This window comes from Cucurbita pepo, chromosome 5, assembly GCF_057944985.1.
Source record: "Cucurbita pepo subsp. pepo isolate OVF chromosome 5, ASM5794498v1, whole genome shotgun sequence".
Classification (NCBI taxonomy): domain Eukaryota; kingdom Viridiplantae; phylum Streptophyta; class Magnoliopsida; order Cucurbitales; family Cucurbitaceae; genus Cucurbita; species Cucurbita pepo.
Window position 1 is genome coordinate 1,602,251 of NC_141802.1, and position 25,772 is coordinate 1,628,022.

General features: G+C 36.6%; 4 protein-coding genes and 1 pseudogene across 6 annotated transcripts; 3 read left to right on the forward strand and 2 right to left on the reverse strand.

Annotated features, from left to right (window-relative positions):
* Positions 1–318: 318 nt before the first annotated feature.
* LOC147792566 (protein DETOXIFICATION 49 pseudogene) lies at positions 319–2,313 on the forward strand (annotated as a pseudogene).
* A 1,629-nt stretch (positions 2,314–3,942) lies between these two features.
* On the forward strand, positions 3,943–9,587 carry LOC111784967 (uncharacterized). Its single transcript, XM_023665470.2, has 14 exons — positions 3,943–4,242; positions 4,339–4,386; positions 4,493–4,553; positions 4,867–4,899; positions 5,136–5,257; positions 6,803–6,937; positions 7,214–7,290; positions 7,390–7,655; positions 8,131–8,187; positions 8,284–8,452; positions 8,566–8,623; positions 8,712–8,797; positions 8,883–8,939; positions 9,227–9,587. The coding sequence occupies exons 1-14, from the start codon at positions 4,077–4,079 to the stop codon at positions 9,308–9,310; spliced, it is 1,419 nt and encodes a 472-aa protein (XP_023521238.2). The 5' UTR covers positions 3,943–4,076; the 3' UTR covers positions 9,311–9,587.
* A 4,892-nt stretch (positions 9,588–14,479) lies between these two features.
* LOC111795241 (protein IQ-DOMAIN 22) lies at positions 14,480–17,368 on the forward strand. 2 transcript variants are annotated; one of them, XM_023677542.2, is made up of 3 exons: positions 14,480–14,955; positions 16,265–16,465; positions 16,545–17,368. In XM_023677542.2, exons 1-3 carry the CDS (start codon positions 14,593–14,595, stop codon positions 17,157–17,159), a joined length of 1,179 nt encoding a protein of 392 aa, XP_023533310.2. In that variant the 5' UTR covers positions 14,480–14,592; the 3' UTR covers positions 17,160–17,368. The 2 variants fall into 2 exon arrangements, with proteins under 2 accessions (XP_023533310.2, XP_086980162.1); XM_087124036.1 differs by lacking the exon at positions 14,480–14,955 and adding an exon at positions 15,690–15,927.
* Positions 17,369–17,456: 88 nt separating this feature from the next.
* LOC111795242 (RHOMBOID-like protein 2) lies at positions 17,457–19,650 on the reverse strand. Its single transcript, XM_023677544.2, has 5 exons — positions 19,170–19,650; positions 18,711–18,874; positions 18,218–18,381; positions 17,849–18,099; positions 17,457–17,741 (listed from the first exon to the last, which is right to left on the reverse strand). Exons 1-5 carry the CDS (start codon positions 19,460–19,462, stop codon positions 17,630–17,632), a joined length of 984 nt encoding a protein of 327 aa, XP_023533312.2. The 5' UTR covers positions 19,463–19,650; the 3' UTR covers positions 17,457–17,629.
* Positions 19,651–21,976: 2,326 nt separating this feature from the next.
* On the reverse strand, positions 21,977–24,392 carry LOC111784963 (heat stress transcription factor B-2b-like). 2 transcript variants are annotated; one of them, XM_023665467.2, is made up of 3 exons: positions 24,076–24,392; positions 23,488–23,826; positions 21,977–23,307 (listed from the first exon to the last, which is right to left on the reverse strand). In XM_023665467.2, exons 2-3 carry the CDS (start codon positions 23,734–23,736, stop codon positions 22,543–22,545), a joined length of 1,014 nt encoding a protein of 337 aa, XP_023521235.2. In that variant the 5' UTR covers positions 23,737–23,826; positions 24,076–24,392; the 3' UTR covers positions 21,977–22,542. The 2 variants fall into 2 exon arrangements, with proteins under 2 accessions (XP_023521235.2, XP_023521234.2); XM_023665466.2 differs by having other exon boundaries at positions 23,488–23,797; positions 24,076–24,390.
* Between the last annotated feature and the right edge of the window lie 1,380 nt (positions 24,393–25,772).

A 25,772-nucleotide genomic window follows, 5' to 3' on the forward strand; every position in this document is an offset into this window, starting at 1 on the left:
GTAATTTCATATGAAGATATCATAATATATAAATTAAAAGACAATGAGAAAGTAAAAGGAAAACGGCGTGGGTCCAAAGCCATCATTCCCGGAATTTAACAAGTGGGAAATAAGCCAAGCATAGCATCAGCCATGCATGAATATGCGGTTTATTTTCAGAAAATTATAACTCTATCTAATGACTATATTGTAATTAATTTATTTTAACCTTGTTTTAATGCTCATTAATGTGTTGATTCATAAATTAAAGTGGAATTTTGTAGGCTATAAATACGGCCATGACCCTAATAACTTCTTCACAGTCACCCATTTCAGATTTGGTCTTTCTTAGAAATCCCTCTCTGTTTCTTTCTGGGTGTCCAATTTCATAATCCCCCTTCAAAAAACTTGCTTCCGACAATGTCTGCTTCTTCTGTTCCTCTACTTTCCGACCAACCAAATAGTCCGACAACTAATCATTCACTTACAGCTCCTCTGATCTCCGAAAACCCAACCATTTCAACGACAGTAGCAGACAAATATCCATTTCTCTGTCTTGTTCTCTCGGAGTGCAAATCTATAGCCCACGTCGCTCTTCCGATGATTTTTGTCGGATTTTTTATGTACTCTCGTTCCATGATTTCCATGTTGTTCCTCGGCCAGTTGGGTGATTTGTCCTTGGCCGGCGGTTCGCTGGCAATTGGGTTTGCTAATATCACTGGCTACTCTGTTCTGTCTGGATTGGCTTCTGGCATGGAGCCCATCTGCGGCCAAGCTTTTGGGGCTAAAAGATTCAAACTTTTGGGCCTTGCCCTTCAAAGAACAGTCATTCTTCTTCTCCTTTCTTCAATACCCATTTCGTTTTTGTGGCTCAATATGAAGAAAATTCTGATCTTTTGTGGACAAGAGGATGATATTGCCAATGAAGCTCATTCCTTCATCCTCTGTTCTATCCCTGATTTAATTGCTCTGTCTTTTCTTCACCCTTTACGAATTTACCTTCGTTGTCAATCAATTAACCTCCCTCTCACTTACTGCGTTGCATTGTCAGTTCTTTTTCACGTTCCAATTAATTACCTTCTCGTCTCTGTTCTCGATTTGGGAATTCACGGCGTCGCTTTGGGAGCTGTGTGGACGAACTTCAACCTCGTCGGATCAGTGATTATTTTCATCCTCGTCTTCGGCGTGTACAAGAATTCCTGGCCGGGATTCTCGTCGGAGTGTTTGAAGGAGTGGAAGTCGCTTCTTAGGTTAGCAATTCCAAGCTGTATTTCGGTTTGTTTGGAATGGTGGTGGTACGAAATCATGATTATGCTAAGTGGGTTCATGATGAATCCTCAATCAACAGTGGCTTCCATGGGGATTTTGATTCAAACCACAGCTTTAATCTACATTTTCCCATCGTCACTAAGCGTTGGAGTTTCAACAAGAGTTGGAAACGAATTGGGAGCAAACCAACCAAACAGAGCCAAATTAGCCGCCATTGTTGGGCTCTGTTTCAGCTTCTTCTTTGGCCTTTCAGCATTGGTATTCGCTTTCAAAGTTCGAAAACTGTGGGCCACAATGTTCACGAATGACACAGAAATCATAGAATTGACATCGCTAGTCCTCCCAATCATCGGACTTTGCGAGCTGGGGAACTGCCCACAGACGACAACCTGCGGGGTTTTGAGAGGGACAGCGAGGCCAACATTGGGAGCGAATATAAATTTGGTGTGTTTTTACATGGTGGGAATGCCGATTGCGATATGGTTGAGCTTCTACGGCGGGTGGGACTTCAAAGGACTGTGGATTGGGCTGCTGGCGGCGCAGGCCTCATGTGCAATGGCGATGCTCATGGCGCTGGCTCGGACCAATTGGGAAGAACAGGCCGAGAGGGCTCAGGAGTTGACTAGAACCGGTCCGTTGGAGATTGAAAACGGTGAGGATGTCGAACAAAATGAGACATTTGAGAATGATGACGACAGAAATGGACGTTTGAATTCAATGGTTGAAAGCGATTTGGAAGTGTGATGTGAAGAAGCCCATCAATGAAGACGGATGGATTTAGGAAGTTTGCTACAGTCTTTTTTTTTTGTTTTTTTTAATGTCGTGTGTTTTTTTTTTTTTCTCTCGGGTTTTGGGTACACAAATCGAGTTTGTGTCATTTTGTATAGGGTCCAAGGAGGAGGAGAAAGGTGCATCGTTGATAGGCGAACAGAGAACCAATTTTATTAATCGTGTTATCGTCTGTAACATTATGAATATAAATTGAGTTACTCTCTAGTTTCTTCCATAAGTGTTGTTTATTTAGATGAGGTGTGTAATGGTTGTGCTCGTGGAATATGTTAGTGTAGTTAGGGTTTTATGTTGGTATAAGTTCTTAAATAAGAACAGATAAGTAAACAGAGATTATTAAAGATGAGATTTTTGGCAAACATGTTAAGTTTGGACACTAATTAAAAGAGACTGTTTAAACAGGTATTAGGGTAGTAAAGCTGGGAAAGAGGCTGTAGTTGAGGTGATACTCCCAAGGATAGTGATCTGGCTACATGCACGAGAATCCGGAAAAATAGAGTCGATACAAGAAATTGTTTACTAATTTGAACAATATTTGTCTGACCCGAAACGCCATCTGAATGTGTGTCTTTGATAGAAACACATCATGATAGCATTAATGTAGCTTTGAATAAACGGATTCTTTTACCAAATTTAGATCCTTATTTTAAAAAACATGCAACCGAATACGCTCTCATACAGTTGACTAAATAAACTTCACGATTTTTCGCTTTCCCTTCCACTTGACACTTTGTTCTTCAATAGTGTCTCTAGCTACTCTCCCCACATTGTTTTTGCTGTTTGTTTTTTTTTTTTTTTTTTGTTTATATATACATAAAACACAATTTTGTCATTCAAAAATAAAGAAAATATATAATTTAATAAGAATAATTAAATTTGTCCAGCAAGAAATTGACTCGATCTTAGATTTATAAGCGTGTAAATGAATGTTATTAAATTGAAAGAGATCTTTTATGACTAATATTCGAAAAAGATGCCAAATGAAACACATGATATATGAGAAGATATTGTTAAAAGGCAAGCGTTTCAGTAAATAAAGTAAGAAAAAAAGTATATATAAGCATTAAATCGAGTCACATTTTATTCCCTCATCAAACCCTGTTTAAATACATGCCTTGTTTTACTTTGAGTCACACATGAATCATCGGCTGTCAAATCGCGGTATCAAAGTGTGTATTTCACAAATTTGAAAAGAAAAAAAAAATGAAATTATTATTTATCGTGATTACAAAAAAAATAAAAACAATGAGTTCCCATATTCCAACAGCCGATATTGATTCTAAAAATGGAAAATAAAACAATTTATTGGAAGTTGGCCGGCAAATATTTGTTCCTAAATTTGTCTTGTATTATGTCTCAAATTCTGTACCACGTGGCATACCAATATCAATTCTTTATTTACTTTCATTTTTTCTTATGTATTTCTTTTCCAACTTTTAGGCTTAAAATAATTAATAAATCAAACCTCCTTAACCATGATCAATAATTTAATCTCTTTTGTTCTTTTTTTAATCTAAGTTTCACGTGAAACTTTTAAAGGTTTAATCAAATAATATTTAAGAAATATATATCCATGATTAATTTAATGTGAACTTAAATGACGAAATATAACTCTCATTTATAAAATCTTGTGAAATTAAGCTTAGACGTGTTACTCAGAGATTAATTACCTCAAAACTGGTAAAAAAAAAATATTTGATTTATTTAATATTAATTACTTTTGTTTTATATATTGTCATTCCCGTTCTAAAGACTAAACCATTATTTACATCTTCTTAAATTCCCAAATAGCCCTCATCCAATGCAATTTGGGCCCATAACGATTGGCCCAAATATTTTTAGAACGAGTGATTGGGCCTCGCCAGCCGAGCCCAATTAAAAATGGATACCATCTGCAGCAGGCAGCCGGTAGCCGGTAGCTGAAGCCCCCGATCTGCGACCGCCCAAAACCTTTGGTTCTCGAAAAACCGTGCTGAAGTTTGAAGAAGGAATCCTCCATTTCAGTAACTTGTTGAAGAAGGAGAACGGAAGAGTTGGAAATGGCGGCGAAGGAACAATTCGAAGAGGAGGAGAAGAAAAGGAAGGGAAACTTTTGGATATGGATGGTATTGTCAGTGATTTTTAGGATCGTTATGATATATTTTCCCAATCTGAATCTGTCCTCTCGCCCCGAAGTCTCCACACCTCTAACCAGCATTCATCGACGTATTTTACTCACTTTTCTTTTGAGATTCTAGCTATGATTGGTTTCTAGCTTAGTTTATGCTCATGATATCTTGTTGATTGTTAAATGTCTTGCAGTAGCTGAGGGCTATTGGTTAAAGCAGTCGTCAATGTCTCCCTATGCAGGTTTCCTTGTTTTCCTTTCGTTATCAATTCAAATGTTGCTTCTGAAGCTGGCTGATTGTAGATGGTTATCTTATAATTTTGAGAATTTGGTTATTTTTCTGAGCAGGATCTATGTACCATGGCTCTCCTCTGTTACTGTCTCTTCTAGGGCCACTGACTGTCAGAAGGTAGAAACCAACCTCCAAAAGAAATGTAACATTGTACTTCAATGGAGGCTTTTTTTTCTCCTTGTTGGTTTAACAGGTGTCTGTGTTTTGTATTTATAATGGCTAAGAACCTGAAGCTGATTAGTTTTTCGTTTCTTCTATCGTTTTTCTTATTGCATACTTAAATTGAAGAGTTCGAAGCCCGTGAAAATGAATTTGGTAACTTCAGAATTTCTGAATTACTAGGATCCTGAGCTTGCAAGTGCTCGGAGTATAATGCCTAAGTTTGGTGTGTTTTCTGACATTCAATAATAGTTGTATTTTTGTGATGCAGAATTGAAGGGCAACCAGACCATCTTTTATGCAGGTGAATTTTGAATTCTTTTTTTGTTCGCCCCTAAGATTGATTTATGCACTTTTAAGGTTGTTATCAATGGTTTGAAAGTGAATGGGTTTCAGTGAAGTCCAATTTCTTTTAGCATTTCTGTTGTGCACTTTTTGTACTTAAATTATTTGTGATTTCTTCAAGGCCTAAGATTTTCATTAATTAATGATAGTTCTGTTATTTATTCAGGCTGTTAATATAAATGTATTGTTGCATAGTTTTGCTTTTGTGGTTGCAGATGTTCTGAGTGCATTGCTTATTCGTGCAGTCGGTCAGAATCTTCAGAGGGCATATTATCGGAATTTGAGATTGCTGAAGGTTAACCTATCAAAAAACTCAGGTACTTGACATGCGATTGAAAATTATGCATATGATGCACTGTAAATGAATGCCGATCTTTATTCTAGTTAAGACTGAACTGCATACAATCATTAGTGACGGAAAGGAGAGATCAGATATGATCATTGATCCCACAAGTTAGGACATTTTAATTAAAAAATACAGGGTGAAGTTTCCTTGACATTTTCCTGTGTAACGTCAGGGATCTAAATGCTATGCCATAAATTTTAAAATTAACTTCTAGGAATTCTATTTGGAATATATTTTTACAAACTTTAGGATTCCATGAACATCTTAAAGATGATTATTGACTCTTTATCCATGAACAATATATCGCGATAACCATAGTATAACCTATATATAGCTTATAGTAATTAAAAAATTACTTCACGAAAATTATAACCACAATTAATTGTCATCTTGCATTTCTCTTATAAGGTTGGGTTCTTACGCTGAAGTAATTTGTATTGATTTTAACTCTGCTTTGTAAATTTCTGTTGCATTCTCTGTACTCCTTTCGTTTGAAACTTGTTTCTGATAATACAAATATCACAGAAAGCCATTATTTGCTTGAAATGAAAACTCCCCTGAAACTGAATAAGATGTTGGCCCTCAGACTTTCATCTATTCTTGTTCTATAATCTTCTTAAAGAACAGGTATTTTCTGAATAAATGAAGTAAGTTTAAGATGCAATCTAATGCCTTTGGATATACGTTTCCTTTGAACTGTTGAAGCATGATACAGAAATCAGTTACTCAGCATGGTGCTGATCTGAGATGTATTAAACCTTGTATAGAAGATAATATAATGTTCAATGCCCAATTGAGTTCAAATATAACTCGTACGTTCAGACAACTATGTCAATTTGAATGGATGTGGTTAGTGGACTTTAGAATTGAAATCCTTTCTACATAAGGGAAGCGCACAATTGCAGTTTCACTATCTAGTTATATCTGTCTTGACCTATCTGATTACTGTAGATTCTTTCTAAATGATGGAGCTGGGAAGTGAGGACTTGGAAATCACTTATTAGGTTGATATAGCAATACGGATATTCAATTCTTACTGTTGGTTTATGTTTGTGATGTTTTTCATAGTTAGATTTATTGGCTATAATTATATTTTAATTATTTGTATAAGTTTTTTCACTTTTACGTATTAGACCTTTTTTATTCTTAAAAAATGTCCCTTATAACTATTGTAAGTAAATGAGAATTGACAATTATATTATTCCATAGAAATTGATATTTCACACTTACAAAGGGAGAAATTGGGAGAAACACATGAAAACATGGTCTTTTTGGTTGCTGTAGTAATAATAATATTTTTTAAGGAAACAGAAATTTCATTGATGAATATAAAATTACGAAGGGGAAAGCTCTGTTTTCTGGATGACTTAATTATAGATCTGGATTGTCTTATAGTTGTATGTCATTGTCATTCAAATGAGAACTGCCTTTCGAGTTGGATTTCAACTTGTTGAATGCTACATTCCTTTCTTTTATTGGCTTATGAGTAATGTCATTATTTGTTTAATGTTATCAGAGTTCTTCCCAGCTGGAGATATTGCTTCTCTTGTGTACCTGTGGAATCCTTTCACAATTGTTGCATGTGTGGGTTTGTCCACATCTCCAATCGAAAATCTAGCCATTGTGCTTACGCTCTATGGAGCATCTAAAGGCAAGAAATTAGCAATCTTTGCTTTGTAATGACAATCTTTTTTCTTCCGCCTTCTGAAAAAGCATAATTTATAGACAAGAGTCATACACGTGAATTTCACCAAAACTTCAAAGGTTTGCTGTTCATATTGAAGCACCAGCAAATTGACATTTTTCATACCACCATTACACTGATTGCATGTTTTTGTTACTGAAAATATACATTTATTTTTGTTATGATTTTCTTTTTGGTTATTTTGAACCATTCATTTGATAAGATGCATCTAATGTAGTACAGGACAAGTTCCATTGGCTGCTTTTGGATTTGTGGTGGCGACTCATCTATCTCTTTATCCTATAATTCTTATAATTCCGGTATGATTGTTCTGTCTTGGGTGTTTGTAAGACAATATATAATTTGCTTGCTCATGGATTCTTCTAATATAGTTGCTATGTTCTCCTTCTTCCCCCCAGGTAGTCCTTCTACTAGGTAATGGCTTAGATGCTCCTCCTAGGAAATTGTTCTTGCAAAGGAGTAGTAGTAGAGTTGTTGTGGGACCTTCACGTGATAGCTGTAGCCAGCAGGAGGAAGTGATCAATCAGTCTGAAGTACCAAATGGTTTCTCATTGAGACCAGTCATGTATTTCTTATTATGGGTTTCTTTATTTTCTGTGTATCTGCTGCTTCTCTGTGGCGTATCTCTTAAACAATTTGGTGGACTCTGGGAGATGTTTAGAAGGTATGGATTTTTTATTTAGAACTTTCTGCCATATATTTATTAATGTACCCGTTGACACTTCGCATTTCTCATACCAAAATGAACATATGCCTACTTCACCCAGTACACAAGTGCGATTGTGATAGGTCAGTGATGAATATGCACATTTCAGGTCCTCCTTCACCCTTCCTTAGTCTTTAAGGATGGGGAGGTGTCACTTGGCTGAATGCTAGTCAGTTTCCAAAATACTGTGTATATTCATTTCATTAATATGAAAAGAAAAGGTCAACAACCTGGAAGTTAAATCCACCAGTGAGAAAGTTGGTTCCTTTTCTTTTATTCTTTTGATTTATTTATTTATAATTTTTTTATATCAAGGTTTCACGTTTCTAAGTAACCACTCTTATTACCATGCAAGTAACATGAGTTTGAAGTGTTTATCTGAGTTGCAACCATATTTCTTACTCGGCTATAAATGTGTGGTTGGTTTCTGCAGTACATATGGCTTTCTTCTCACTGTGCAAGATTTGTCTCCAAATATTGGGGTTCTATGGTGAGTCCAACAAAATACTAGTTGGTTACAAATGAAACCTATACATAAAGTCTTACACGTGACTTTCCAACTGATTTTTTTTAATGCTGTTTTCAGGTACCTTTTTGCTGAAGTGTTTGAGTTCTTCAGGGATTTTTATTTAATAGTCTTCCATATCAATATTCTTTTTATGATAACACCATTGGCTGTTCGTCTCCACCATCGACCCTTGTTTCTGGCTTTTGTGCTTCTTTCCATTTCTGCATTGTTGAAGTCTTATCCTTCGGTATCCTCACGTCTTGTTGCATGACTTTCTTTTGATTTTTTAGTATCATGCACTGACTACAGGATGATGCGAGTTTAATAAGCAATCTTGTCTTGTCATTTTGACTCCAATAGGTAGGGGACTCAGCTCTGTACTTGAGTTTTATGGGATTGTTTGTATACGAATTAGTTGGTGAGTAATCATGCGGTTCTGGTCACTTGTATTTTCAACCTGATTTGAATCTTCACCTTTTAATTAATGTCCAATGCTATTCATACAGATTTGGAGTTCTCATTCTTTCTGTTCTGCGGGTATATTGGGATTTCACTGCTCAGCCCTGTAATGCACAATCTTTGGATATGGAGGGTATGCCTTCTTTGCATCCTGATTTGAACAGAAACATGGAAAGACTTGAATCTCTTTTTAACTAAATGACATCACGAAATTGCAGGGGACTGGCAATGCAAATTTCTATTTTGCAAACGCTATGGCTTATGCTTGCTTCCAGGTTGGTCTTTCTTTTTTAAAATATAATCTGCATTCATATCACTGCTAGGATTCTCCACGTTCCACTTGCTTAAAATATAATTTGCATTCATATCACTGCTTGGACCTAATACACGAAAAGCTGTGCCTATCTTGCTTTCTAGTCACTACTAATCGCTGTTGTTAGGACAGACATATTTCGGTCAAGAACATGGTTTTGTTGTCATTCGATTACTTGTATAGATGATCTTTAGACCAATTTGTTATATGTTCAGTAATTCTCTGGGCCCACTACCTGTTTCCTTACAGATCGTTCTAGTGGTTGAGAGCGTAAGTACAATGCTGAATCACGACCGGAAACTGAGGAAGCTGTCTGCAGTGAAGCTTTCATGATAGCTAAGTCATAGCACGCGAAACCTAAAAGAAAAATCGTCTCGGCTATCCAATTTTATTGTACAACTTTAGAGGTCTAGAGATCCAATATCCATGTAGAATTCTAGTGATCTTGGAACTGCTCTAACAAAAACAAAATATTTATTACCACCTACTTAGGCCCCTGTTGGGATTGCTTTTCTTTTCTTTTTTTTAATTAGTAAATGAATCTTAATCGGTTTGGTTGTTTGGAAAAGTTACTTATCTTTTAATCTATTTAGAATCACTTTTCAATTTACTCTTCAAAGTCATGATGAGTAATAATTTTGATATTATATGTCAATATAAAAATAATTAAAAAACAATGTTTACTTTGTTTCTTAGGGCTAAATTAGAACAATATTGTTTGAATTTGTAAATGTTTCAGCTTGATTCTTTCAACTAAAATACATCTATACAAGATCTCATATATACACGAACATATATCAACAGTCACACCGACATCTAATTACCCATTGATGTTCAATCAGTAAACTAAAGGTCATTTTCTTTTCCTAAAAAAAAAAAATATATATGTTACCGATACAAAGTATAATTATTAAATTTCAAAATTTAGGGATTATATAGTTACTAAGCAACTAATGAACAATTGAACAAAGGAACAATTGAACAAAGGTATCAAATTGATGATAAATTTTAAATTTATAAGACCTTCAATAATAATGAGTCTCTAAAGACTTATTTGATTAAGATGTCTCAATACCCTATCTATTCTCGTCTTGATTCTGATTGTTTAATTTTTTTTTATTATTTTGTCGAACATAATTTGTTGCCCTATCCCAACCGTATTCTTAAATAATTCTCTACAAGAACTTCACTATACAATATTTTCATACTGTCTCTTTCAAACTACCAAACCATACAAAAAAAAGTTGTATAATTCATGTACTTATTTGTCATGTACCAAAAAGTCAATTCCAATTTATTAATAACATACATGAACACGAGATACAAAAGAACAAAATTATATTGAAACAGGCAACTTTTTCTTCCAACGTGGTTTGAAAATTATTACAGCATAATTGGTTGGTGTGTTAAAAGAAGACTCTTGTCACTAAGAATATTTTGATTGGCATTAAAACTTAGTACCATATGATTCATATACTTGTGTTGGAAGAATTAAATGTTAGTTCATAAATTACATACATGAACATTGAGACGTAAGAAACCCAAGTTTTATTTTTGTGACCCATAATTGCATGGCTTTGAAAAATTTGAAGAAAAGTAGGAGTTTTCCATCATTTTTATCTACGTGTAATGTAGCATGTCGGTGGTTGTAGTGAGAACGAAAAAGGTGTAATAATGGATGCATGGAATTTGGTGAAAGCTTTGCCAAAAATAATAATAATAATAAACAATTTAGTCAAAGCCGATAAGTTTGACCGCTGCTGAAATCTGACATGACTAATTCGCCGCCGGCGATTCTGAATCGTTGACCTGGTCTTCAACATTCCCACCTCACCAACAATCAAAATTTTCGTTTTCTTTTCTACTTTTTAAAATTTGATAAATAATTCAAAATATTTTCTTTAGAACAATAAAAATTACCATAACAATTAACTTTCATCTAATCTAAATATAATTTCGTTTTACAATATTTTTAGAAAATCATAAATTTAAATCTCCGCTTTAATATTTATACGTGGGTTACTAATATATAAACGTTTGAGCTATTTTTATGTTAACACTTAAGATATAGGTATGATTACTATTTACGATATCTTTTTTTATAACGACTGAGATGTAGTTGTGCTTTCGTCGTAGTCTTTCTATTTGATTGTTGTGGCAGTATGTTTCGAGATTTCATGTTGCAATTCCGACTACCTTATTAAGTGGGAATCCCTAGTTTTCTCTCGACATTTTGAAATTTCAAAAATTTGAAGTTTGAACATTTAAAAAGAAACAAAAAAGTAGATATATGAAACTACGCACGTAACAATCGTGAAGAAACTAAAATCGCTCCCAACCTAATCCATTATTAGGAAGTTTGAATCACGACTTTTCACACGACACGAAGCAATTTGTTAGTAGGTTAAAAATTGCATTTTCAAAACTCAAATCATATACAAGCATTTCTTCTCATTTGAATAAAAACATAACATCTCAAAGTATATGGCTAAATCAAAGCTGGTTTCATGTGTATTTTTAGCCATTTTGGCAATGAGCTGCCTCTCCCCTCACAGTTGCAGGCCATTGCCAAAGCAAGAACTTCGACCCTTGTTCGTCTTTGGCGATTCCCTTTACGACGTTGGTAATAACAACTACATCAATACCACCGTCATCGTAAATTTCCATCCATTTAACGTTTGTGGAGATCTGTGATTCTCTTTAAAGTAAATTTCCCACCGCCGTCTTTGGCGATTCCCCAAAGTAAAGTGGACAATATCATACTATCGTGGATATCGATCATTCATGTATTTGCATGTCACTTATTTTGATTTGGTTTGGTAAAGGTATGAAAGAAGTGAAGAGAGGATGCTGCGGCATTGGGCCATTAAGAGGAACCAATAGCTGCGGGGGTCAGGGAGACATAAAAGAGTATGAGCTATGTGAGAACCCAGAAGAGTATGTGTTCTTTGATGTACACAAATCTGCTTGCTGCCTTCGTATTAATAAATTCATGTCTTTCGATTTTTATGATCTTCATTCCTTTTGTTAAGAATCACGACCTTTGTAATAGTACGATATTGTCTAATTTGAACATAAGTTTTAATTGCTTTTGACTTTACTTTTCCAAAATGACTTGTATCAATGGAGATATCTTCTTTACTTATAACCTTATGATCAACTCTTTAATTGATGTGAGACTCCGCTCTCAACAATTCTTAACAATCCTCCCTTCGAACAAAGTACACCATAGAGCCTCCCCTAAGGCCTATGGAGCCCTCGAACAACTTCTTCTTAATTGAGGCTCGACTTCTTCTCTCGAGCCCTTGAACAAATTACACTATTTGTTCGACGAGACTAGCAACTTCTTTGTCCAATATTTGAGAATTTGATTAGCATGGTTTAGGAATCACAAACTTCCACAATAATATGATATTGTCCATTCTTAAGTATAAGCTCTCGTGATTTTTGCTTTTGGTTTCTCTCACACCAATAGAGATGTATTTTTTACTTATAAACTTATAATCAACCCATTAATGAGTCGATTTGTGACTACTCTTCCGACAATTCTTTGAAAATTCTACATGTTTATGAAAAAGAAAACAAGTAAAAAAGGTTGGGTGGGACAGGTAGGGGATAGGATAGTATGTTGACCGTCTGGTATTAGCGAAAGAACAAGGCCTTTTTGGGTCGGGTGGAAAAGTACCGAGGAAGATTTGGAAGTGGCAGAACATATCCAATGAATCCTTACACACTAATTCTGTCAGCTTGGACCATCTCACTCTACTGTCGTAAACGAACACTCAACCTGGTCTCATGTTTTTCATATGGGTCAATGGTCAAATCTCTTTTTAACCCTAGTTAAAGTTTAACCTAGGGTTCTCCATTCTCCCGAAGTTCTCGGGAAGACTCCGTGACCTAAACGGAGACGAGAAATATAATTCACTCTCCATCTCATCAACCATGGTGCGTTCCTCCACTTGTATCAACCATGGCATGGACGACCGACGACATAGTTTTCAATGAAAAAAGTAATTCATTTTCAATTTGATTTGATGGCGATTTGCATCTTCCCGTTTAACCCATGAACTGTTCAAAATCGTATGATACCCGCAAACTTTGGCAATCGAATATGTGAAACCCGACCTCTAAGTCAAACTTGAAAAAAAATCAATTTGAAGGGGGCTTTAAATTTGGATAGAGATGGAACAAAATTAAAACTGTTTAGTGAAAGATCAAATAATTCATGTTATTAATAGTAATGGATAACACCTAATATGTTGTCAATAAAATTGGGAATTTGAGAAAAAGATTGTTGATAATTTAATTTATATCTAAAATCTTTTGCTTTATATTTGAATTTGAATTATTTTATAGAAGAAATCATAATTGGTTGGTCAATTGAAAATCAAATTAGTTGGAAAAGATTGGCATGGGCCTACGAATTAATATATGATTGACTAACCTCCTCACAATATTAATACCCAGATGAATGACTTGTCCATGTCCAACAATTTTAGAGGGTTTCATTCACATAATCACCGACCAATATTTTCATGTTCACATTTTCATCCTTGCTACCCCTATTATTCAAACTTCATCATTTCGTACATATGGTTGAGTAGGCTAATATCTCGTATTGTAGAGGATATTTTGTTTTCCTTTGCAGTTTACTATAGGCTAATATCGGGCATCCATTTTGTAACGGCCCAAATATTGTATGCTTTGGCCTGTCATGTTATCACCTAGTTTGGCATTCCCCTTGAGTAAGTTACTACTAGAAGAAGGGCTTGAGACTGTTACATATGACATCAGAGCTAGACATCAGATAGTGCGTTGGTGGAGCCATTAGGCCTCTAAAGGGATGTATTGTGAGATCCCACATCGGTTGAAGATGAGAATGAAACGTTTATTATAAGGACGTGGATGTTAGAAATCACAACTCTCCACAATGGTATGATACTATCAAAGGGCGTGAAAACCTCTCATTGACAGAAGTGTTTTAAAACCTCGAAGAGAAGTCGAGTTGGCTCAAACTGTTACATATTTATTGTTATTTCCATTTCATTCGTAATCTATTTGTTATTATAAGATTTTGTAAATGATTATAAATACAGAATTCTCACGACCCTTTAGACGTCCAACGTCCTCACTCTCACACCATTGGATGTCTAGTTGATACAAATGACTCAATCATCTTTTAAAGTGCATAGCGTCCTCGTTGACACACCGCTTCGGTGTCCGACTCTGATACCAAGTTAATTTGAATTTTTGAAAAAGAAAAAACAATAACCTTTTTCCTTTTCTTGTATTTTTTATATTTTAAAACACAAAAAGAAGAATGGATTAGAGAAAATAGGGATTTTGAAGACAGCAAAAGGTGTCGAAAAAAGGACGGCACGTGCGAGGGATAGTAGTATTACAAGGCACTCACCGACGCGCCCAAATAGACTTGAGTTAGCCCCTTTCCTATTTCCCACTTCCATCTCCTCTTTTGGTCCCATATTTACAATACCATTTCGTCTTGTTTTTCCATTCCCATACCTCTCTCTCCAACTTCCCATTTCCTCTTCCTCTTCCTCTGAACCCGCCATGGCCCAAACCATTACCATAACCCACACCCCTTAAAGCCTCTAATGGGCAAAGCCTTCAAATGGTTCCGCAGCCTCCTCGGTCTCAAAAAACCCCACCCACATACACCCAACAATCCTAATTCCAATAAGCTCAACCCCAAATGCCACTTCGCCAAATCCTACAAGGACAACACCAAGCCCCGTCACCATGACTCCACCGCCTCCAATCCCGACCACCATGCCGTCGCCATCGCTGCCGCCTCCGCTGCAGTTGCCGAAGCCGCCGTCGCCGCCGCCCATGCCGCAGCTGCCGTCGTCAAGCTCACTAATAGTGGACGGTCCGTGCCCACCATGACGCCCGCCCATGCCTTTCACGAGGCTGAGTGGGCCGCCATCAAAATCCAGGCGGCCTTTCGTGGATTTCTGGTTCGTTTTTTGTAGCCTTCATCTTTTAGAATTTGGTTAAATTCAATTTTAATGCCAAAAACACTTTGGAAAGAGATTTAAAGTCAAATTTGGAATTCAACCATTTCATTCTCTATTATTTCCTTTAGAATCTCAACTAATAAAATCTCGAACTTTTGACATTGGGATTACCAAAAAGCATCCTTTTTTTTTTTTTTTGTTTTTTTTAGTCTTAGCTGTTGGGTGTGGTGCACACTCATAGCTCTCTACTCACTCACAAGTCACATCTCAAATCAAATCAAATCAAATCAAATTAAATATTAATAAATAATATAAATTTTGCAAAAATTAATAAAGCTTTTTACAAAGTGGTTGGACGATTGCTTTCCAATGGGAAACGGGAAGGATTTTCTTACATTGAAACACGAAAGTTCCTTCCGGACGACGTCGTTTTCGTAGTACTGTGTTTCCAATATCAAAACGGTGTCGTCCTATCTCTTCATCTGAACACCGCGTGGGACCCTTCCCCTGCACTTCTGCCACCTGTCACTTCAACTCCCTTTCATTGTAAGGTGGAAGGGAGCTTTCACCATATTGATGCTCTGGATTCTCTCTTCTGTACTTACATTTGTTTTATTTATTTATTTTATTTCATTTTTGGAAATTGTTTAAAGAAAAGGAAATGTTCAGATTGTAGATGGTGCTGAGTGTTTCTATCTTTGTATGCTCTATCTTCAATTTACTCTCTCGACTTTACTTTTTCTCTTATCATATACGAAAAATGTTACTTTTTTCTTCATTTTTATCTCAGAAAAAGCTCTGTCATTTCAAGAAAACTGATTTTTTATGGTAAAAAACTTAGCTTTCACCTTTTTTAACCCACACCCAGGTGAAAGTTTTCATCTTTTTAGGAACCCAGTTGAGATATCACAAACCCAAAAGAAAATGAAGCTAGGGAGGCTTGTTTTGTTTGGTGGCATAGGTGGATCAGATGTAAGAGATGCCTAGTGGGGTTAGTTCGTCTGGTTTGATGGAAATGGAATTAGCCTCTGTTTGGCTACAGTTTTATGCCATTCTTCTTTTGGATTTATGTTTTATGGATATAACATTGTTTGGAAGAAGCTTTGCATATAGGACATTGGGTTGGTTCGGAGTATTTAATGTTGTACTGAACTGTACCAAGTTATGGCTTTCTGTAATGTCTGTCTTCTTCATGTTTAGCCAGCTTTTCACTGGAGGAAGTCTTTATGGGAATTAAATGCTGATATGATTTCCTTTCAGCTTTTTTTCACTTGGGTTTGATTGTTTTTGTCTGTTTCATTTGATGAAGGCAAGGAAGGCATTGAGAGCTCTACGAGGGTTGGTGAAACTTCAGGCTTTGGTTCGAGGCCATATCGAGAGGAAGCGGACAGCTGAATGGATACAGAGGATGCAAGCGTTACTCAGAGCACAGGCACGGGCTCGATCAGGACGGAGTCAATGTTACAAAGTTTTGCATTCGGATATCAAATCGTCTAGTTTCTCTACTCTTGTGAGTTTTGTTTAGTTCCCCATATTGTAGCAGCAGCATCAAACATGGCTGCCTTGGCTAAAGATCTTTTGTTTTGTAGGATCCTGCCACGCCGGAGAAATTTGAACACAGCCCACATACAAGGAGCACTAGGTTTAAACAGATGCAGAGGAGTGGCTCGAGATTTACAACTATTGATGTTGAAAAAATTGATAGAATCCTTGAAATCGAGAATGAGAAAACTCAGTTTAAGTTGAAACCCAAGAGCCTGTTTAGCTCCATCAAGCTTGCTCTGTCTTCTGAACTGCCTTCATCAAAAGAGTCTGAAACTCAATGTCCATTTAAATTCTCTCATGAAGTTGAGGAGAGCTCTTTCTTTTCTGTCTCATCAAAGGGTGCTAGTACGAAGAAAAGCCCGTTCACCCCGACCAAGAGCGACAGTACGAGGAGCTATTTCAGTGGCGACTTGGAGTATCCGAGCTACATGGCCTGTACTGAATCTTCAAGAGCTAAAATGAGATCATATAGTGCTCCGAGACAGCGCCCACAGTACGAGAGATCGAGTTCTGCTAAGCGGGGTTCTGCATATGGCGTTGGGGAATCAAGATTGACTCCACAGCAAGTATCAACATTGCAGTCCAATTTTGTTGGGAAAGCTTATCCTGGTTCGGGCCGACTCGACCAACTCGGGATGCCTATGGGTTACAGATACTGACGCCTTCTAATATCTCACTTTTCTTACCGCTCTTCTACTTCACAACAGTTGCTTACTTATATCAGTAGTCTTAATAATGAACTTTGAGACCGGAGGTCTGCCAAGTTTACAATCCTAGAACTAGAAAGACATCATTGTTCTTAGAATTTTCATGATGGTAGCTTCCATTTACATGGTAGTAATCTATGTTCTGTTCTGTTTCTACTGTATTTTTCTCGTATGACTCCGAAAAGACAATGATCCCATCTTCCCCAAGTTTCTCTCGAGATTCTTACAGATATTAGAACAGTTGATCCATGTAAGAAACAGGGCAATAATCAATAATATTGATCTGAAATAGAACATGATCTCTACAGAAAATGTATCATAAACTCAAACTATTAATATACATGGAGCCAAAAGCAATCTAAAACCCGAGAGACCAAAAAGTGAAGTGTAAAAGTGTAACTATGTACACAAAACAAAAGTGATTAGTTCCCACAGTCCCATCTAGAGGTTGGCACACAGCTCAAGTAATGGCACCAGCTGCAGTGCTTGTTGCCGTTCTCCCCCCTGAATAGCATCACCAGCCCAACAGTAAAACTGCAACAAATAATGAACTGAATTAGCTTACTTGATTCAAATATGATCAAATTTGTTGGAAGAGAAAAGAACTACTACTACATGAAAAGTAAGGTTTTGAGCTTTACCCAGCAACTAGTAGAATTGCAGCAACAATCCAGAGAATATACTGATAAATTTTATACTTGGGCACACGTTGAGAACTGGGTGGCAGATGATGGCGTTCGATCCATTTAAACTGGGGACGAATGAGCAACACAAACCCGAGAAGGAATCCTGTTAAGAATCCTCCAATGTGCGCGAAGTTGTCTACATGAGGTAGAATTCCAACTGCCAAGTTAATTGCTACGATAACGATGAGGGTAAAGAGTGCAGCAGCCTACAGAAACACAATTAGTTTATTTAGCTATGGAACTCAAACTCACCACAGTGAAAGTAAATAGATAAAACTATGACAAACACAAATACTCAGTTGAAGTCGATGAGTAGTAGCTAACCTTGTTGGTGTAAATCGTCCAGTTTGTCAAGAGCTCAGATAGCATAGCGCCGAGAAGTCCAAAGAGGGCACCAGAAGCACCAACCGAAATATTGTTTTGGATGAACAGGGAAGACATTACGCTACCACCAACTCCAGCCACGAGATATATTATTCCGATGCGCACTGCAAAAACAAATATAGACGTTCAGACAGGAAAGGGCTTGACGGGCGGATAACTACACAACTGCAGACTCATTTGTACTTGATTCCCTCACAAAACTTTGTGTTAGTAAACAATTTGAGGCTAACTAATGGTTCTTAAAGTTAAAGATGGCATCGTAAGGGGATAATGGAAGTCGGCATCACCCAACAAAAAGATTCGAAACTCAGCTGAAAATTATCCTACACAATCAGAAAAGCTGATACCCACAACGCTCACTTTATTTGATCATAGAAATGTTTCTAACTAGCTACAAATGTTTAAACTAAGACTTAAAGGAAAAGGGTCATACCAAATCCAAATTGCTGCTCAAGGCGGATCCCAATCACAACCAAACTCAACATATTTGCAAGAAGATGAATGATACCAGCGTGCAACCAAATACAGGAGAGGAGTCTCCATCCTTGATGCTCATGGACGACCTTATCCCATTTCAAAGCTCCCAATTTCACCAATCTGCACACCAAGATGTTTCAGGCAAATAGATTCAATTAAGAGGAATGGAGGACTATACGAAGAAGCATATAAACACAAAAGAATCCAATCCATAATTTTCTTTTCCCCAAATTCAAAACATAAACACTCTCAATTGCCATCACTAAATTTCCCCTCTCAACCAAAAGGGCAAAACGAAACTCTAAAACTCATAAGCATACAGAATCAAATCCAGGGAAAAACACTCTAAGTTAAAGCACCAAACACACACATACAGATGAAATTAGGGAAAAAAAACAGAGAAGAAGAAACGTACGTATTGGAAGAGGGCCCCAAGAGGGGATTCTCCTTCAAGGGCTGAAATGAAAACCGCCCAAGAAAACCGGCCACACACTTATCTCCAAAACCCAGATTGGTTTTGGGGCAATTATTAACGTACATGACCACAATGAACATAGCAATATTAGCCACAACAAACATAGGAACTAGCCATGGCGTCCACTGTTTCTCGGAAGTTTCTACGTGGTAAGGCGGAGCTGAATAGTTCCCAGTTGGGTTACTATTCGGTGGATTTTTAGCCGCTCCTCGCTCTAGATCTTGATTCGACATCACCTCTCCTGCCACAAAAACACTCTATAGAACTTTGGATTTCTCGATGGAGAGAATCAAAGGGTTCTTTCCAAAGAAATTTGTAATGGGTATTTGAAATTTTGCCGGATTGCTTGGGATTATGGCTTGCTCTGTTCTTTATATGTAGCAGTCGGTGAATCGGTAGGGGGTAAGCGAACAGCGAACGGCTCAGCCCTGCAAATTATATCTTCGAGACGGAGGGGAGAAATGAATTGACGGTTGTGCCCCTGAGAAGAAACGCAGAAACAACGGAAATTGTTTTTTGTCCACTCAACACGTCTTGTGTCCGTGTTCGCTTTAATTCGTTTTCCACGTAATCAAATAAATTCGAAGTATTTTAAAAAAAGTTTTAATATTAAAATACATTTTAATCATCAAATTTTATTATTCAATATGATATTAGAATCTCAACTTTATTTATATTACAAGTGTCTATAATATAATTTTATTTTCATTTTGTTAAGATCCTATGAGAAATAAAATTAGAGAGTTTTTTTTTTCATGTGGGTATAATTTGATAAATATTAGATAATATTATAATAACCATAAAACTATTTTTTAAAATTATAGAAGCCAAAATAGATATTTTATTGGTATTAAACATTTTCATAATTATAAATAAAATAGAATGAATAAAAATAAAAATAAGTGATCAAGAAAAAAGTGAAGAATAATTGCTTTTGTAGGTTAGAAAAAGGAATCTAATTTATTAAGACTTTTGAATTTAAAATTTACATGGTCAACGAAAGGAAAACAAAGATGTTGTCCAGCCAATAATAATTGGGCTTCAGCCACGTGGCAGAAAAATAAATTTTAATATTTTAAAAGTAAGAGACAGATAAATGCGGAGGGGTATTTGTGGTAATTGACAGAGAGGAATAGAGACAAGTCTAATGAGCTAGGAATGTAAAGTCAGCAGCAAAAAAGGGTTTTTTTTTTTTGTGTAAGTTTTAATTTTAGTATTTTACGTTCAAATTATTCACTAATAATCACTTTTATTTATTTAATTATTTTTCATCTTTGTTACAATTAATTAAAAATTATACATCAAAATATTACAATTAATGAATGAAATGTCAGCATAAAAAAAAAACTTAGTAGTAGTAAAAAGTTTGATAGAATAAAAATATAACTTTTTAAAACTAATTAAAAATGTAAGTTAAAAAAAAAAAAAGGGAAAGAAGAGAGAAAGTAGGGTCGTTGATTCCACACGCGGAATAAACGCGTGATTAGGTCGTGGCCGAACCAATGACAACACCAAAGCAGTGTCCGGCTGGCGCCGCCGGAGCCTGAGCTGGGTGTTGAATTTTTAACTAATTTATTAGTTGCCATTCTCTGGCTTTTTCCTCTCCCTCCGCCGCTCTCCGCCGGACCTCAACATTGCTCGGAGAGATTATGAGAAGAATATTAGAACACTAACATTATTAAATATAAATATATATTTTTAATTTTTAAATGATCCTAATTCAAAATATCTTTAATTTTGGTAGTTCAATGATTAATATAAAGTCTTGAGAGGTTTTTTTTTTTTTTTTTTTTTTTCAAGATCTCTTTCGTTATGAAATTTATACGTATTTACTTTATTTTCCTTTTACTTCAAAGTAAAGGGTTTAGAACTTTCAACCTCAAACTTTCCAGAGAATTTGAGTTTTTAAGTGATGGGACTCATAAGTTCTTATTTTATTTTTATTATATTTTACAAAGGTTCACTTTAATAAAAACTTTTAATTGAACCCAGAGGTAAAATACGAATTTGAAACTCTAAACTCAAAGAGTATTTTGTTGGGTTATTTTTTATGTTTATTTTGTTTTTGTTCCAAGTATAATATTTTATTTCATCGTCTAAATTTTTTAAATAGTTCTTTTAGTTTATAATCTTTGCATTAGAATCTATCTTAGTGTAGTCAATTTTTCTTTTCCTAAAAGCAAAATGGAATAAAACACGCAAAAACATATACCTATAAGGAATTTTCATATAGTTAAAATAAATAAAATGATTCAAAGTTTAAGGAATCCAGTCAATTGGTAAATACTCATCTACACATAATTTAATGGATAAAACATTCTTCACCCGAATTGAACAAAAAATAAAAAGTGAATTGTATACTATTGTACTCCTGAAAGAAAAGATTAGATATCAATTATGTTCGTATTGACAATAAAAATAATAAAAATAATAATGGAATGATAACAAAAGGTTTGATTGCTAAGTAAGATTAATTAAATAGCTAAGAAATGGCATATACATCTAAGGTTGTCAGTTAAGCCTATAACGTATGAAGCATTCCAAGAAATTAATATTGGATAGAAAGGTCTCTGACTTACTTTGGAATGCTGAACGTCGTATTCCATGTGGTAGTGGTGGCCATGCCCGTGTGTCTCAATGGTCTGGACTCTGGGCCACCGCGCTTCATGAACGCATCCTTACACCCATCCGCCCCTAGAATACATAATTTTGTTTTTGTTTTGAAGTTTAAGTAAGATCCAAGCATGTTACTGAAAGTAACCCAAAATTGAAGAGGAACATTACAGTGGGCTCATAAACAGCCCATACAAATTACAACTCACATTCCAATCGGCCCACCGGATACCGGAAAACAAAAGAACCACACAACCGACAGTTGTTCTTTTCCTTCCTTTTTTGCCTTTAAATTAAATTTCTGAAAGATAGAAATTGGAAGAGAGGTTACAAACTGAAAATTACAAAGTCACAATTGCCGTTCTTCCCGGGTTGGTTTTTCCGTCATTTCATCCCCTTCACCAACCGACCCAGCCGGTTGATTTTCCACGGCTTCATCCTTTACAAGGGACCAACCAATCAACCGATCTGAAACCCTTTCACGAACAAAAAACAAATATTTATTTTCAGTTCGTGTATTTTCCATCTCACGTGCTCGACACGTGAGATTCTACGTGCTCTCTAGGGCCGGGTTGGTCTCCTCTTGTCTCTGCATTCTCTCTTTTATTCTTTTTTTTTAGAAGAAAACGTTATCGTCGACGTCGTCGTCGTCGTCGTTGTCTTCTTCTTCTTCTTTGTCAGTCATCTCTGACGACGCCATTTAGGAGCCTTGATTTCCGAGTTCTAGCCATTGCGATGCGGATCCCTCTGGATTTTCAGAGTTCTCATCCAACGGCTCAGCTTTAATCTCCGACCCGGTCTCACATTCTTCCGACTGCACGTGATTCGGCCCCACCATTTCTTCATCTACTTCTTCTCTTCTCACGCGCTTCACTCCAATAGAAACTCCGAACAGCTTCGGCGTCCTTCCCTCCGCCGTCGCCACCGCCACCGCCTCCTCCACCTTCAGTCTCACTTCCTGAATCCCGTCGCTGACGGCGCCTTCGTCATCCATCATCTGCCTTGCTGGCAAGAGGTCTAGCGCCTTCCCGTCCCGGACGCTCACCGACTCCAACTGCTGGTGACCTGAAGCGTAATTCGTCATCAACGATAGTATGTTGTTGCAGAGCCCTTTCAACTGAGTCAACTCGTGACTCAGTTGCATGTTCTCCTTCCTCAGCCGCTCGTTCTCTCTCACCAGTTCTGGTGTAGTGCAGCAGCTCGTACCTCGCTGGAATTCCATCGGCGATGAGTTCGAGGACGTCACCTGCTCTTCGGCAGAATTCACCGGCGATATCACGCACGCCGCCACAGCCGGAGACGCTGCGACTGTCACCAGTGGTACAGAGACGGAGGCCGGCGTCGTCGGAGCCGCCACCGACACTGCTACCTTCCGCCGCTGGATGTCTCGGAGAAGTGCTTTTTCACCCCTCTTGAAACAATCGTTCGCAAATTCCCATCGATCCGGCACAACCTTCCGGAATCCCTGCGCGGTAGTTACGAAAATATAAAATTAAAAACAAAATTCTGGCAATTAAAGATATATATGACGAAAAGTACTAAAAAACAGAACCATCATCCGTTTTTCCAAGAAAAATAGTGAATCCAAAAAGAAAGTAAAGCGGATTCGAAATTTGGCAAACAGTCGAAAGATGCAGAAACTTACATAAGTGTTAAGTTGACGGACGAAACTGGAAAAGTTATTGTGTTTGAAGTATTTAGGAAGTAAATCTCGAGCGAATTCAGCAGGTCGCCAGACTATGAAGGTAGATCCATCTTCGTTCCACGAGATGAGGTCGTCGACATCCGGATCATCAACGAGTTGATACGTTTTTGTTAGAAACGGCGTCGGAATAGATCTCTGAGAATCTCCGTTTCCGGAATCGCCTATCGGCTCCGCAGGCGACGGAGCCATCACCGCTTCTTCCAGATCTGAACCGTAGGAATCTCCGAATATCGAGAGGTTTCGTCTCAATCTAATCAATTAAACTTCCCGATTAGAAACCTAAAAAAAGAACACTCAAAACGCTCAAGGAATAAACCAGAAAATAGAAAAACAAAAATCAAAGAAGAAAAAGTCGAATTGAGGCTAGGGCAATGGAGCAATTACTTTGTCGAACTCCAAATCTACCAAATCATAAAACGGAACGATTTCGCCTTAATCTCACAAACAAAGAATTGGAGTTCTAATGAAACATACAAATACACGTCAAACGAGAGCAACAGAAGATCGAATTAGAAGCTATTCTATTACCAGACGAGATTCTCCCCTCGAACCAAACAGCAAAAGAAGAAACCGGGAGCGGAATCGGAATCGGAATCGGAATCGGAGGAGTGAAGAAGACCACCGCGCCTAAGAATGACCTCCGCCACTGCAACGTCAGAAGCTCAGCAAAGCCGCCGCGTAGAGAGAGAGAGAGAGAGAGAGAGAGAGAGAGAGAGAGGTTTTGTTGTTTCTAGAAGTTTCTGGGTAAGGAGAGTAAATGATAAGGAAGAGAGGGGGAAGAAAAAAAGGAAAACGTGGTTTCCAGAAGGAAATAGGAAAATGTTTTTTAAAAAAAAGGAGAAAAAAAAAAGAGAGTGGGGTCCACAAGAGATGAGACATTATAGAGATAGAGATAGAGATAGAGAGAGAGAGAGAGAGAGAGAGAGAGAGAGAGAGAGGATAGGAAAGCACCAGAAGGATTGAAGTTAGGAAGCGTGCGTGTCTCTTTATCCCTCGTGGATTTTATTTTATTTTATCTTTTTTAACGTCTTCTTCTAACTTCTTCAAATCTTCTCCAGAAGCTTCCCTTCCTTCTTTCCTTTTTTGCCCTTCCCCCCTTTGGGCCGTTTTTGTGGATTGGGGAACCCCAAATTCTGGCCCAACTATTTTTCCTGTTCATAATACTCTTTGTTACAGCTATTTTAATTATATGAAAATAGTTTAAATAGTTCTCTCAAAGTATACGTTGTTTTCAGGGTTGCTTATGATAGCCCCATGGTTGCTTATTGAAATTCTTTGCTTTCCCTAGTAGTCGTATACAGTTCAAGCCTTATCACCACCAGTAAATATTGTTCTCTTTAGACTTTTCATTTCAGACTTTCGTTTTTAAAATGCGTTTAGGAGAAGTGTACCCACTTAAAAGAACGCGTAGTTTAGAGCCGACCAAGTCTCCAACACGATCAAGGTTGTCGATAATTGAATCTTTAAACCCTTATTTAAGAAGCTGAATAACAGTGTGGCTTGGATCTTTCTTTTTGGATTAAAGGGCAAGAAAAGAGCAAAGCTTTGTAATGGAAAGATCTCCAAAATCTGTCTCTTTACACTCTGCTTCCTCCTCTTTCCCAGTTCCTTCTTGTTGGCGCGCTATTTAACGTACATGTTTGTCGAAGATCTTCCAAACGCGCTAACGATACGCGTGTACCTCACTCAAGCTTTTAAGATCTTTTGATTTCCAAATCATCAGATTTTAAATTTTTAAATTTATAAAAAAAAAAAAAAAAAAAAAAAAAAAAACAGAATATCTTCCTTTTTTCTTTTCACAATTTACCACCGTAATTTTATTTTCTACACAATTGTTGGAGATATTAAACTAAAATTATATTTTTTTTTTCCTAACTAATTATATATATTCTGACCTATTTAAGTGGAAGATTTAATTTGTTTCCTAAAAAATTAAATTTTTACCATTTTTGAAAATTTTTATCTCTTTATTAACTTTGTCAGCCAAATCATATTTGATAGTATCATTTAAAAATCTCAGCTCCACCATTAAGGGAAAAAAAAATTATGAAAATATTAAAAATATCAATTTGAGACTAATTTATATTCATATCCTCTGGAAACATTAAATATTTGAATATTTATGGCTATATGTTGAACTAACCATTATATTAGAAACAATATTTAGAACAAGGTTAAAAATTAAATCATATACTCAATCATCTATACTTTAATAAATTTATCTC

Bases quoted from the DNA above. Each gene is read 5' to 3' on its own strand.
- LOC111795241 (XM_023677542.2), top strand. From the start codon at position 14,593: ATGGGCAAAGCCTTCAAATGGTTCCGCAGCCTCCTCGGTCTCAAAAAA. The intron at 14,956-16,264 runs GTTCGTTTTTTG...CATTTGATGAAG, and splicing joins CGGCCTTTCGTGGATTTCTG to GCAAGGAAGGCATTGAGAGC. The intron at 16,466-16,544 runs GTGAGTTTTGTT...TTTGTTTTGTAG, and splicing joins CGTCTAGTTTCTCTACTCTT to GATCCTGCCACGCCGGAGAA.
- LOC111784967 (XM_023665470.2), top strand. From the start codon at position 4,077: ATGGCGGCGAAGGAACAATTCGAAGAGGAGGAGAAGAAAAGGAAGGGA. The intron at 4,243-4,338 runs GTATTTTACTCA...AATGTCTTGCAG, and splicing joins TCTAACCAGCATTCATCGAC to TAGCTGAGGGCTATTGGTTA. The intron at 8,453-8,565 runs GTATCCTCACGT...TGACTCCAATAG, and splicing joins TGTTGAAGTCTTATCCTTCG to GTAGGGGACTCAGCTCTGTA.
- LOC111795242 (XM_023677544.2), bottom strand. From the start codon at position 19,462: ATGTCGAATCAAGATCTAGAGCGAGGAGCGGCTAAAAATCCACCGAAT. The intron at 18,100-18,217 runs GTTAGCTACTAC...GTGTTTCTGTAG, and splicing joins GGACGATTTACACCAACAAG to GCTGCTGCACTCTTTACCCT. The intron at 17,742-17,848 runs GTAAAGCTCAAA...TATTTGTTGCAG, and splicing joins GCAATTCTACTAGTTGCTGG to TTTTACTGTTGGGCTGGTGA.
- LOC111784963 (XM_023665467.2), bottom strand. From the start codon at position 23,736: ATGGCTCCGTCGCCTGCGGAGCCGATAGGCGATTCCGGAAACGGAGAT. The intron at 23,308-23,487 runs GTAAGTTTCTGC...ACTACCGCGCAG, and splicing joins TCCGTCAACTTAACACTTAT to GGATTCCGGAAGGTTGTGCC.